This window comes from Euleptes europaea, chromosome 2, assembly GCF_029931775.1.
Source record: "Euleptes europaea isolate rEulEur1 chromosome 2, rEulEur1.hap1, whole genome shotgun sequence".
Classification (NCBI taxonomy): Eukaryota; Metazoa; Chordata; class Lepidosauria; order Squamata; family Sphaerodactylidae; genus Euleptes; species Euleptes europaea.
The window spans coordinates 64,501,107-64,514,999 of record NC_079313.1 but is presented as its reverse complement, the minus strand read 5'-3'; the positions used below and the strand labels follow the sequence as shown (position 1 = coordinate 64,514,999).

The window sequence follows — 13,893 nt, the reverse complement described above, 5'->3', positions numbered from 1 at the left end:
CCTTCCCCCCACAAAAAAAAAAGCTACATAAAGTTCAACCAAATCGAATGCCAGTGAAATCCTAAGAAAATCTCCCTGAGAGTAGTCCCCATCGAATAGACCTGAGTTGACCCGCTTTGAATCCCACGGCACTTCACTGTTGTTGTTTTTTAAACGGGGGGGGGGACAGTCTATATTATAAGAACCTTAAAAAACAAGATTAGAGGACAGAAAATATACAGCTGGCCTTTTTTTATTATTATTATTTCCCTCATTCTCCTTCGTCTTTATCTTCGAGAAAACGCACCAAGATATTTCCGTTTTAGCGTAAAAAATGGCCCCTTCCATGTTTGGGGGAATTTTTTTTAAAATATTCAAAGGTAACTATAGTTTTTTTTTTTTTTAAATTCAGATGGAGCTAGGAAGGGAAAGGCAGAGAACCAGGGAGGAAAGGAGACCATGAGCACCCAGTCAGACTCTGGCAAATCCAAAGGAATGATTCTGGAATTACAACCACTCCCTGGTTCTGGTTATTACTAACACGCGTTAGAAGCGGTATTTCTCCCATAGACATGATCGCGGGGTGGGGGCTCCCATTTTATCTCTCTGACTGGGAATGTTACCGGGCGAACAAAAGTGTAGCCGATCCAGGGCAGCTTTCACACATGCCGAATAATGCACTTTCAGTCCCATCTCAATGCACTTTGCAAGTGGATTTCACTGTGTGAAAGGGCAAAAGCCACTTGCATTGAAAGTGGATTGAAAGTGCATTATTCCGCATGTGTGAAAGCGCCCTAGGAGTAACATGGAGTGGACTCTCAAAACAAGACGTCGGAACATCCTGAGCATGAAGCGCGCTTAAAAGCAAAGTACCCGGCCAAGCTTTGCTAATGGCAATCCTCGTCATCCAAAAATGAAATGAAATAAAGCCGCGAGAAAGTGTCATTCTAAATGGGGAATGAATCGACTTCTGATATAATGCAACGAAACAGCACACAGCTTTTGCACCATGGTCAACGGAGGCCGGAGAGCGAACGGAATGGAAATGCTGACCACGGGCCAGGCGGATCAGCCCGGCCGGCGCTGCCATTAGGCGAACTAGGCGGCCGCCTAGGGCGCAGACCCCAGAGGGGCACCCTTTTAAACCGATTCGTTTCTGGGGGGAAAATGCAACTGACAATTTATATTTTTAAAGAGAAGCACCACAACGGTGCTATGGAATATAATTAAGTATCATGTCTTATAAAAAGTTCTGTGCTTTTATTTTTCTACAAGGCATCTGTTTTTGAAAATGAGTTAGCAGTGGGGGGGGGGGCAGAAGTAGTTAGCCTTGCCTAGGGCGCAAAGATGACTGGCACCGGCCCTGGGTGGATGGCACGGCAGAATTCCGGGTCAAAAGAAAGTTCTCCCACTGCAAAAGAAATAATGAGATTTGTAGGGGGGGATGGATAGACGCGGTAAACGTAACACCAGCAGGATCTGCAAGCGCCTTTTCCGCAGGGCTCTCCTCTGACTTTTCCTGCCCCAAAGTTTTCAGGAATGGCTTGGATGCTGGGCCAGAAGCGAGTTCTCGGGCTGCTGCGGGCATCCCGGCGGTAGGAGGCGGCCTCATCCCTGCGGGAGGAAGGCAACGGTTACTGTCGGTTGCAGAGAATTAATGTCAGTGTTAGGATGTGGAGCGCCTCGGTCGAGGGGTCCCGACAAGTTTGGTCATCTTTGCTAGAGAGAGTGCTACTTTTCAAACAGGGATCTCCCTCCCCTTTCTGCTGATTTCCCCGTTAGTTTATTCGGACGGGATAGCTGAACCAACGTGAACCACCAACCAACCCCCCCCCCCCAAGTGGTCGCAAGCTGGTGTCTGGGCCATAGAAGGCCGACGCCTTTCAGTTGCTGCGTTTTACGGCTGTTAGTATTGCAATTATGTGTGTGCATCTAAAGAGTGGCAAATCCAAGGCAAAACCTCCCATGCATAAACGTCCACTACCGTCGCCGTGTTCAACGCTTATAATCCGCTCGAGCGCTGGGAACGCTGCAACGACCGAGCGCCTTTTCACACGCACACCCTTCGTGCTACAGCGTCTGATCTCAGGGCAGCTGAATAAACGGGATGGTTCTGTAGCCACAACAACTCACTCGGGTCCGAATCTCACTTCTCCTCTAAGAGGCCATTTCTGCACGGGAGGTTTTGCCTTGGACCTGCCGCTCTCTGGATGCACATTTTCCCCATCCGAAATCTCAAAACTCAACAATAAGCCCCCATGTCGAGTTTTGAGAATTCAGAGGGGGAAAATGTGCGTCTAGAGAGCGGCAAGTCCAAGGCAAAACCTCCCGTGCAGAAATGGAAGGGTAGGGAAGGAAAACCACCCTGCGACCACGCTTTAAACATCCCAAAGCCTAACTCGCTGAATACAGCAGAAGCATTCGTTCCACAAGGGCCATTTCTGTATGGGTGGTTTTGCCTTGGATTTGCCGCTCTCTAGATACACATTTTCCCCATCTGAATTCTCAAAAGTCGGCATGGGGGCTTATTTTTGAGTTCTGAGAATTAGGATGGGGAAAATGCGCATCTAGAGAGGGGCAAATCGAAGCCCAAACCTCCCATGCATAAATGGCTGTGTGCCCGCGTTCAATCCGATTTACGGGTCAGGTTTAGCGGACAGGCGGAGATCCTTAAAGCTCTCCGGTCGATTCGAGAGCCTTTGCCGTCGAAACTTCTCAGGGCCGGTCGAATGTGTTCAGGCTCAAGGTGTTCGTCTCAACCCACCAGGAGACCTTATTTTCCCAAGCGGGCGAGGTTCGCTCCCAAAATAATTCCGCAGCTCATGGAGCAGGGGGATGGGACCGCTGGAGACAAGGGGGGAGGGGAAGGGAAACCAACCCAATAAGAGTCTAAAGCTGGCACGATCGATTGCCTTAAAAGGTGGCTTAGGAGAGTACAACCAATAATAGGTCGTAGCAATGGACCAGTCGATTGCTTGTGGTTACACGTCTCTGGATTCCTTCCCACTGATTCGTGTCCGGGCTGTATCACGCTATCCTACACGTGCTGGCATGCTTGAATGCGCCTCCTTAAAAATAGCCCTGCAAACAGAAAACGATTATTCGTTTATTCTCCGCCTTTCTCCCCAGTGGAGACCTAAAGCAGCTAACGTCGTTCCCCTCCCATCCATTTCGTCCTCGCAACAGCCCTGCGAGGTAGGTTAGGATGGGGGCGCGGGGATTTGAACCCGGTCCTAGGCTGGCACTCTAACCGCTACACCACCCTGGCTGCGTTGGATTTGTATGGGGAGGATGTTTGTCCCCATCTCCCCCTGCCCTCTGGAGCGGCGCAAGCCAAGCGCAGACTTTCGCAAAACCACACTTCGGCTCAGAGGGACGAAGCGAAGATGCCCTCTTGCCCACCAGGCGTTGCGCCGGAGGAGGGCCAAGTTTGAAAGCCCAAGGCGGGCCCCCACCGCAGCACAGGAGGAACCCTGTCTGTGTCCAGGGTGGTACTGCAGTGGTGGCTCATCCCTCCCCAAAGGAAGAGCCGCTTCCAGAAAGGATCCGTTCAGGGCCTGTGAGGTTGTGGCCCCTGGGCCGCGGGAATGTGTGCTGAAACACATACATTGGGTTTCAAGGAAGGAAAAGAGCTTCCCCCCCCCCCTTTAGTCCCCAGGTCACTTTGGGGAAAAGCAACGTCCCATCGAAATCCTATGAGAGTTGGTTTGTTAATATTTCTGTGAGCCACGTACTTCCCAGTCTTCCCTCTGTCCTCACTTTAAACCTGCCGGGGCAGCTGCATCGATTCCTTTTTAAGATCTTTAGCCCCAGCTTTCCTTCTCTCTCTCTCTTTCTCTCATTTTCTCTCTCTCTCTCTTTCTCTCTCTCTCTCATTTTCTCTTTCTCTCTCTCTCTCTCTCTCTCTCTCTCTCTCTCTCTCTCTCTCTCTCTCTCTCTTTCTCTGTCTCTCTCTCTGTCTCTCTCTCTCAACTAGGCTGAGAAAGAGAAGGGGGACGACTTGCCTCAAGACCACCCAGCGAATGAGGTGGGATTTGAACCCGGCTCTGGCTCGACACGAAAGCAAGAGCTTTGCTTCCCAGAGGCTGAGGGTGGGTAGGCAGGAGAAGAGCCGGGGCTCCCAAGCGAAAGACCGCGATGGGCCGGACAGACCTCTCGGCCTCTCTCTGCCCGTCTCCATCTGTCCTCTCCTGTCACCGTTTTCTCTCTCTCTCTCTCTCTCTCTCTCTCTCTCTCTCTCTCTCTCTCTCTCTCTCTCTGCTCCGGAGCGAGTGTTGCCCTGGCCGGCGGTGTGCCAGCGTGAAAGGGGCTTTTGTACAACGGGACAGATAAAAATGAGCAAGAACATATTGTTTGACAGAGTGATCCAGGATGATGAAGCGCCTTCTCCGAACGGGGGCGGCGGGGGGGGGCGAGAAGAGAGGCAAAAAAAAAGGGGTGACTTCCTAAAAAAAAAAAACCTCTTTGCTTTCCTCGCCTTCGCCTGGAGGGGATCTGCGGCAAAAAGACGTCCGCGCAGGATCACGTCCAGCGGCTTCTTTCAATAGGGAAGTCATTTGTTTTGCTACCCAGACAGCTCCCAGCCTGGGATTCTCCGGCGCCCTCCCCTCCCCCCCTCTCCACGCACCCCTCCCTTCCCTTTCTTGACGGAGGATGAAAAGAACAATTTTCGAGAGAAAGGCCCGTTTTGATTAAATCTGACATGCCGCTGATAACTCCATGCTAATGTGCAATAATTAACATAATAGCCATAATTAAAAGCACGCTAACAATGCCATAAATTTATCACACAATTTTACTAGCTTTCTGCCCCTAACTGCTCTCTCATCGTTAATTAAACGTGTTGCCTTTTGCCGAATGGATGTTTATACATTTCCAGCATAAATGTATCGTTTTGGAAACATGACCCTCTATTTTTGGGTTTGGGCATTTCTCCCCCCGCCCCCACGACGCTGCTTTTTTCACCGACGGCTGGTTAGCGTGACTTTTGGTTCACACAACTATTACAAAAGGAAATCTTTTTTGCAAAGTCCATTTCTTCAGGGGAGGTTTTGCCTTGGGTTTGCTGCTCTCTGGATGCACATTTTCCCATCCGAATTCTCAAAACTCAAAAATAAGCCTCCGTGTAGAGTTTTGAGAATTCGGGTGGGGGAAACGGTGCATCTAAAGAGTGGCACGTCCAATGCAAAACCTTCCATGCATAAATGGCCAAAAGAAAGGCAGGTTTAGATTAAAAGCTTGTTCTGTTTCGTTTTCGGTCGACCGATGGTCCCGGGAAACCCCGGTTGGGCTCAATAACCGAGCTGCGTCTGCGGCCGCGACTGAAACCGGGCAGGGGGCGATCGGATCCCGGCGGGGCTTTGCGGAGACCACCCGCACGGTCCCAGCCCCGCACGCAACACCCTCCTCCCGGGCATGTCCTCCAGAAATCCAGGCGGAAAGAAAGCCTGGCTTCACCCCACCGCCCAGAGGGGTCAGCAGATGCCCCCCACCAAGCCGGACCTTCCAAAGAGGGGTCAGTTTCCCTGCAGAAACGAGACGTTTCCCATCGTCCGGCTGGTCTACGTGAAAGTGCCCCCCCCCCAAAAAGGAGGATCTGTATCTATTTGCGTTTGTGGCCATTTATGCACGGGAGGTTTTGCCTTGGATTTGCCGCTCTCTAGATGCCCGATTTCTCCATCCGAATTCCCAAAACTCTGCATGGGGGCTTACTGTTGACTTTTGAGAATTTAGATGAGGAGAAACGTGCATCTAAAGAGTGGCAAATCCAGGGCAAAACCTCCCGTGCATAAACGGCCTGTGTTTCCCTCCTCGGTTGCCCTTGTTCGGTTTGCTTTCCAAACGCCCGCTTTCCTGAGCACAAACCGCCATACGGCTGTAACCCAGGTCAGGCCGGCGATTTATGCAATTCATTAGCGCAAGTAATAGGGTTAAGGAGACGAAAGAGGAGCCCTCGGATGCCTCCCGCGCCTTCCCACGATTCCCCGGCGGAGGAGCTTCGGCCGGCGCTGCGATCCCTCCCTCTCCCCCCCCCCAATCCCACCTAGTCTCCGGATTCATTTTTAACCCGCTTTCCCGGCCAGACACCGGCTGGGTCGCCTTAGAACCGAAGCGAGCTGTAATTAATTCCTCCGCTCCCTTCATAAGTTTGCGGGCCTCCTGGCGCGGCTCCCCTCCCCAATGCCGGTTATGTCTCTATCAGGCTCCGTATCGATCTGGACGGTGCGGTTGTCTCGCCTCCCGTTTCTTTGTTTGTGTGTATGTGTGTGCGTGCCCACACTTCTGCGTAATACAAAATATATAATACACTCCCCCCTCTCTCTCTCTGACACACACACACACACACACACACACACGCACGCACGCACGCACGCACAGGCCACTTATGCACGGGAGATTTTGCCTTGGGTTTGCTGCTCTCTAGATGCTCGTTTTCCCCATCCGGATTCTCAAAACTCTACATGGGGGCTTACTGTTGAGATTTGAGAATTTGGATGGGGGACATGTGCATCTAGAGAGGGGCAAACCCAAGGCCGAACCTCCCATGCATAAATGGCCACACACAGGAACTTTCAAGCTAAACATCTGTGTCCCCCCAGCCCACCCAGCGAGGTCTGGGGACAGCACCCTTCCTTAAGCTCGTCTAAATGAAGGCTGCCACCCCCACCCCACCCCCCGAAAGTTGGCTTCTCATTACGAAAGAGTTTTCCTGCCCCCGCCCCCCCCCCCCCATAATCCCTGGCAAGCCCAGTGCCGATGATTGAAGACTTGTGGGTTTTAAGAGCAAACTTCAATTAAGGCTTAAAACAGGATTGACTTAACGCTCCGGCTCTGTCCCAGGGCCTGGCCCGGTGCAGAGGCTCCTGGGCGGTTTCTTAGGGCGGCCCGCCGTCCACGACTCCCCTACCCCCACCCCAACATTAACCTCTGGACACAAGGAAGTCCTGCAGCTCACGCGTCCCGTTCCCACCGCTCTGCGGAGCGTTTATAGGACCTTTCCCGTCGCGGTGGGAGAGGGATGGACGGACGGCCCTAAAAACAAGACCGAGGGTCCAGAAGCCAGGCCCCTCTCCCTCCGCACCCCCCCCAAAAAACAGCCCTTTGGACTCACTCGATCGCGAAAGGGGGAGTGCCTCCCAAACTTTTTGGTCTTAAAAAGCCTTCCCTCCCCCTCCCCGTATCAGATGGCAACACCTACGGAACAAGAGATTAGCGCAAGAGACCCCTAATCGAAGGGAAACGTTTCTTTTCACGCTCAGCCCCGTAATGAATGGCATGAATCAATTAATTTGACTTTTATTGTGTCGAAAGAAAAGGGCGCAACGAATGAAAGCCGGGCCTTTCGGAGGCGATCTCCTCTCCCCGTTCCCCTGAGAGGCTGGCCAGTGAACACACCAACACGTGAAGCTTCCTTATACAGAATCTGACCCTTGGTCCATCAAAGCCAGTACTGTCTACTCAGACAGGCAGCGGCTCTCCAGGGTCTCAGGTAGAGGTCTTTCCCATCACCTACCTGCCTAATCCCTTTAACTGGAGATGGCTTTTCTTCCAAACGGTCCTGATTGATGCTGGGCCGTCGGGGCGACAAATGGGATTGAACCTGGGACCTCCTGCATGCCAAGCAGACGCTCTGCCACTGAGCCACGGCCCCTCCCCCAATGAACCCGGCGCATTTGCGATCCTGCGCCCATGAATGAGTGGGGGGGGAGTTCTTCCATCCAAACTCAGGCCCAAACTCAGCGAGAGACCCCGGTGGTGTTTACCGAAAGCCCCCCCCCCCCCGAAGAATCCCCATTTCAGAACGGCGTCGCTCCTTTTAAAAAGATGCATTCGCCTGGCTGCTCATACTCGTTATATGCTCAAGGCGTTCTTGTTTTCCTTTTCTTTTGGGGGGAAGAGCCATTTGTCGCCCCGACGGCCCAGCATCAATCAGGACCGTTTGGAAAAAAAGCCCCCAAAGACGCGACGTGTCGCTCCCCAGGACAGCGCGGACGCCGCGGATGGGGGGGGGGGAGAGTCTCTCGCTGCGCCTCCCAGGTGCTTGGGAAAGAAACAATACAAGTGGGGGGGAGGTTGGTTTCGTGTGTATTTTCCACTCCCCACCCCTTGTGGACGTCCCCCAGACAGCCCGGCCTTTACCTCCCAGCCCCGACCAACCTCTCAGCGAAGGGGAGGGTCTCTCCGCCGGCTCGATCGATACGGAGGCGCGTTCGAATCCGGCCCGCGGCCGCGCAGGCGAAGTTCACGGCTGATGTCCCTGGAACGACCCGTGGGGGCTTCTGCCTGGGGGTCGATCCCGTGTCCCAGGGCCCGGCGCCCGAGGAACGGACGGAGGCTCCGGGCCGGCCTGACGCTCCGGTTCCGTTTCGGGGAGGAGGGCCGGTCCGCACCGAGCAGGCGGAGACGGGCGAAGAAGGACCTGGCCGCTCCCCCAGGCGTCGCCCCTGCCCCAGGTAACCGGGGCGGACGGAGACTCGCACCCGACGCCCGGACCCGCCCTTCCCTTCCCCTCCCCTCTCCCCCGCTCCCTCCCCGGCGCCGGCCACAGAGCAAAGCCCTCCTCACCCAGGGCCCTTCTCCATCCTAATCCCCGCCGCCGGGTTTTGTTGGGAACTCCTCGATCGTTTTCCCTGCACCCGAGGAGTCCCCTTTCTCTCCTCTCCAGAGGGGCCGGGAAAGCTGTCGGCTCATCAGCTATTGCTGGGAAGGGAATAACCTTGGTGAGGTACACAACACCCTCACAACACGCACGCACACACACAAATCCCTAGTTTTAAAAAACTGACTTAGTTTATTTAAGTATTTCCATATATATCTATCTAGATCTATTGAGATAACTGTATCGATATCTATATCTATATAGATATAGAATCTAGATTCTAGATAGATGATAGATAGATAGATCTACATCTATGTATCTATCTATCTATATCTAGATAGATAGATAGATAGATAGATAGATAGATAGATAGATAGATAGATAGATAGATAGATAGATAGATAGATAGATATCCATACATCTATATAGATCTAGGTAGATAACTGTGTATATATATAGATATATAGAAATAGTTAGATATATCAATATATCTATATCTATCTATATATCTATATCTATTTACATGGCCGGACAAAAGGCAAGGACAAAGGCGGACGCCCCGACCCTTTTTCAGAAGAAGCTGAAACCGTGGTCCTCCGCATCCCCCGGAATCGTTATAACCGGGCGGAAGGCGGAAAGGCCCCACCGACGCGACCGTCTCTGCATCGAAAGGGGTCCTTGGAACAAATACCATCGAGGAGGGAAAGAGAAACGCTCCGGGAACTTTGCTTCCTCCCCCCGGAGCCGGCCCTCCTCCGGCTTCCCTGGAGCGGAGGCGATCCGGACGGGCCCCCCGTTGGCGCCGCGACCTCCCCCTCGCCAGCCTTCCAGAGGCGAAGGCGCAGTCGGGGCGTCCTTCTTCGCCCCCTTTCCCTTCCTTTCCACACCTCCGCGGGATCCGAACCCGAACCCTCCCCGCCCCGGGCCGCTCCGGCTTTGGTTTCGCGCCGTTCCGTCCCCTCTTTGGGTTTGGTTTCCCTCCCCCGCGGACCTCCTCGGTCAATCGGCAGCCGTTTCCTGATCCTGGGTCCCCCAGCCGATCCTGCGGTTTGGGGGACTGGGGGTGGGGGGAGGGAGAGGACCGGCGCATAACAATAGGGGCCTGGGACTGGCCGCTCCCCAGATGCCCCTTGCCCCCATCCGAAATGTCAAAACTCAGCCATCGGCCCCCGTGCAGAGTCTGGAGGATTCGGATGGGGGGAAAGGCGCGTCTAGAGAGCGGCCGGTCCCAGGCCAGCCCTCCAAGTGATACCCAGCAGTCCCCAGTTGCTCTCGCTGGCGGGATTCGGCTGGTTTGCTCGTCGGAAGGGGATCGGCGGCGGCTGGTCCCTTCGCCTCGGCCTCCGGCTCCCCCACTGGGTCCGGAAGGCCGAGAACTTGTCCGAGATGGAGGGGGACCCGACCCCCGGGTTTGGGGAGGGGGATCCCAGCAGGGGCGCCCGGTTTGGGGGGTTGGGGCCGGGGCTGGAGGGGCCTGCGGCCCCAGCACGCCTGGGTCGGGCCCCCGGGGCGGAGAGCCCCACCGTCCCCTCTAGGTCGACCACCCCCTGGAACCCCTCGAGCGGTGCCTGCCCGGGCTTGGCGGCGGGGGCGCTGACGTCAGGCCACCACGTGGCCCCGCCTCCCAGTATATCTGCAACTGGAAAGTAATCTATCAGGCAGCCTTTTTGAAAAGGGACTTTCAAAGTGGCAGCCGAGTTCCTGATCACGCCCGGCGACTCCCCGCCCTCCCCTCGCCCTCGCCCGGCTGCCAGGGAGAGAGAGGACAGGGGCCCTCCCCTCCCTGCAGGGGGAGGAAGGAGAAAAAAACAATAAAGGCGAAAAGAGGAGGCCAAAAAAAATTGCTAAAAAACAGAGGGGGCGAACAGGGGAGAGGAGGTTTTGCGCCCGGGGGAGGGAGGGAGTGGGGGCGAAGAAGAGGCGCCCAGATGGCACGACCGACGCGGCGGAGAGCTGACCTGCGGCGGGAGCGGACGGCGTGAGCGGCGAGCGGCTGGCCGAGCCCGCGGGTCCCTCCGGCGGGCCTGGGATCGCGGACGCCTGGACGGGAGCTCTCCAGCCCGAGGGCTGCTGCTGACGGCAGGACGTGGGAGCCCAGCCCAGGCGGGACGAGGAGCCGGCCGAGGAGTTGGAGCCGATCCCTGCCTCCCCACCCCACCCCCCGCCCCCACCCCCCGCCGCCACCGCAGCCTTCGGCCGTCTTTCGGCGAGGGGGGGGGGAGAGCCCGGCCGCCGTCCCTGACCGTCGCCGCCGCTGAGGGAGACGACGGGGAGGCAGCGCGGCCCGAGCCGACGGCGGAGAGGAGCTCGCTCCGCTCCCGGATGCCTGCTGGGGAAGAAGAAGGCGCCCAGGCCGGCAGCTAGGAGAGGAGGAGGAGGAGGAAGGAGGCGAGGGGGAGGGACGCGAGGGGGAGGGAGGGGGAGCCCCCCGGCCGCCAGCCCCGCTCCCTACCTGTTGGAGAAGCGGCGTCGGAGTTGGGACCGGAGCGGGGGGCGGCGTGGCTCCCGGAGTCCCCCCGGCCGGCGCGTCCCCCTCTTAATCCCCCCTCGCCGTCGCGGCCCACCCTCCCGTGAGCGGGGATGACCCTGTCGGGCAGCCTGAGCGCCAGCGACATGTCCGGCCAGACGGTGCTGACGGCCGAAGACGTGGACATCGACGTGGTGGGCGAAGGCGACGAGGGCCCGGAGGAGCGCGAGGGGGGCGGCGGCGGCGGAGAGGCCGAGGGCGGCGGCGGGGGCGGCGGGGGCAGCCCTCCGGCGGGGCTGCCGGCCCAGCTGGCCCTGGACGAGGCGGCCGAGCTGCTGCTGGCCAAGGAGGCGGCGGCGGCGGCGTGCGAGGCGAGCTCGGGCAGCGGCAGCCCCGTCGAGGAGAAGGCGGCCGAGGAGGGCGGCGGCGGCGGCGGGGGCGGCGTCGGGGGGTCGTCGGGGCCCGGGGCGGCGTCGGGCTCCGGCAAGCCCAAGAGCAGCCTGGTGAAGCCGCCCTACTCGTACATCGCGCTCATCACCATGGCCATCCTGCAGAGCCCGCAGAAGAAGCTGACGCTGAGCGGCATCTGCGAGTTCATCAGCAACCGCTTCCCCTACTACCGGGAGAAGTTCCCCGCCTGGCAGAACTCCATCCGCCACAACCTGTCGCTCAACGACTGCTTCGTCAAGATCCCCCGCGAGCCGGGCAACCCGGGCAAGGGCAACTACTGGACCCTCGACCCCCAGTCCGAGGACATGTTCGACAACGGCTCCTTCCTGCGCCGCAGGAAGCGCTTCAAGCGGCACCAGCAGGAGCAGCTCCGCGAGCAGACGGCGCTCATGATGCACAGCTTCGGCGCCTACAGCCTCGCCGCCGCCGCCGCCGCCGCCGCCTCCTCCTCCGCCGCCGCAGGCCCCTACGGCCGCGCCTACGGCCTGCCCCCCGGCGCCTACCCGCACCCCGCCGCCCTGCAGTACCCCTACATCCCGCCCGTCGGGCCCATGCTGCCCCCCGCCGTGCCGCTCCTGCCCTCGGGCGAGCTGGGCCGCAAAGCCTTCAACGCCCAGCTCGGGCCCAGCCTGCAGCTCCAGCTCAGCAGCCTCAGCGCCGCCGCCGCCGCCGCCGCCGCCGCCGCCGCCTCGGCCGGCGTCGGGGCCGCCGCCGTGAAGGCCGAGCCGCCCAGCCGGCCCTCCTTCAGCATCGAGAACATCATCGGCGGGGCGGGCGGCGGCGGCGGGGGCGGCGGGCCGGGGGCCGCGACGGCCCAGACCTTCCTCCGCCCGCCCGTCTCGGTCCAGTCCGGCCTGCTGGCCCACCAGCCCCTCTCGCTGGCCCGCACCACGGCGGCCATCGCGCCCATCCTCGGCGTGCCCACGAACATGATCTCGGGACAGTTCTTGCCGCCCGCCTCCGCCGCGCCCCCCGTCCAGGCCAAGTGGCCGGCGCAATAGGGAGCCGCGCTGCGGGGCCCGGACGCCAGGCCCCACCGCCCTCCGCCCCGACGGCTGCGGGGACTCCCCCGGCGGGGCTGCCCGGGGACCGAGCGGCGGGCACTCCTTGGCCGCCGGGACTCTGGCCCTCTGCGGCCGCGCACCGAGCCTCTCCCGGCAGGTAAACCTCACGCGCCACCCGGGGCGACCGATTTGTACATATTTGTATGGGGAGGTGGCCCCAAACGTAAAGATATGACGGACTTTCCTTTGCGGTTTTTATTTTTTTAAACTACAGTCCAGATCTGGAAGGGGAAAAAAGGATTTTAAAGCCCACTCGCTCCGGAGGGACGAGGAGCCCCGAACTTTCACTTTTGTTGAAGGTTCTTATTCTTCTGGGTCGTTTCCTCCGAAATGAACCCAAACGCGCCTGAACGAAAAGGGAAGGGGGATTTTTAAAGAAATGGCAAGGAATTGAGCGAGGGTGGGGGGAAAACGGGAAAACATCGAGGAGGGAAAATGTCCCTGCCATTCTATTATAGAAGTCTGTTTATATATGAATGAATATATGTATTCTAAATGTTACTCCTTCGTGTTGTACACACAGCTTTGTAAATAAATTTTTAAAAGGGTGTTCTTGGTGTGGACTTGCTGATTTCCAGGCGGCGGGGAATCGCGGCCGGTCGGCCGGGCGCTGCCGGTGAAATCCGCGGCCCTCGCCTCGCCTCTGGGTCGGAAACCGCGGCACTGCCGGGGCGGCCGGGGGATTGGAGATGCCCGGCATTCCTGTTCCCTTCGACTGAGTGTAGGATCTCCCCTGGATCTCACTGCCTTCACCCGTTTCCCCTTCGAAATGCCAGAGAGAAACGTCTCCCGACTTGAGCTGTAATTCTTGATAAATTGGATATGCGTTTATAGATACATAAAATATCCGTTCAAGCTAGCAAGGTGCCTTTTTAAAAAAATAAAGCACTCCAGGTCCGTTCCATTCAATAGCTAATATTTTCTCTCCGCAGTGGTGAAAAAGTGGATACAAATAAATCTGTTTTGTATTGGGGGAGGAATTAGATGGAATCGAATTAAAACCGGATCAGGAAAACATACCGTTCCCTAGCCCACATTTTGTTTTTAGACGCTGTGGATATTGCAATGTTCCACCTAGATTTTCCTCCCTGCCATAAACCCTGGGCTTCTTCTCCCCCCCCCCCACTTTTTTTTTTTTTTTACCGATACAAACCGCATTCCTGTTCTTTTTTGTGACGGGGGCTTCTCTAGAAATCTCGCTTCAGATCTGTGCCTTCGCTCGGGAACCCGCTCCTCGTTCATTAAGAAATTGAACCAAAGATCTGGAGCGCCGCTGAGACCAGGGCAGGGCCGTCAAGGGCCTGGGAGTGGGGGGTGGGAGAAAGGGATCCATA

The 13,893-nt window shown here is 57.3% G+C and overlaps 1 protein-coding gene across 1 annotated transcript; it reads left to right on the top strand.

Annotated features, from left to right (window-relative positions):
* Positions 1-11,104: 11,104 nt before the first annotated feature.
* Positions 11,105-12,496, top strand: FOXD3 (forkhead box D3). Its single transcript, XM_056845008.1, has one exon. It carries the CDS (start codon positions 11,159-11,161, stop codon positions 12,494-12,496), a length of 1,338 nt encoding a protein of 445 aa, XP_056700986.1. The 5' UTR covers positions 11,105-11,158.
* The last annotated feature ends 1,397 nt before the right edge of the window (positions 12,497-13,893 follow it).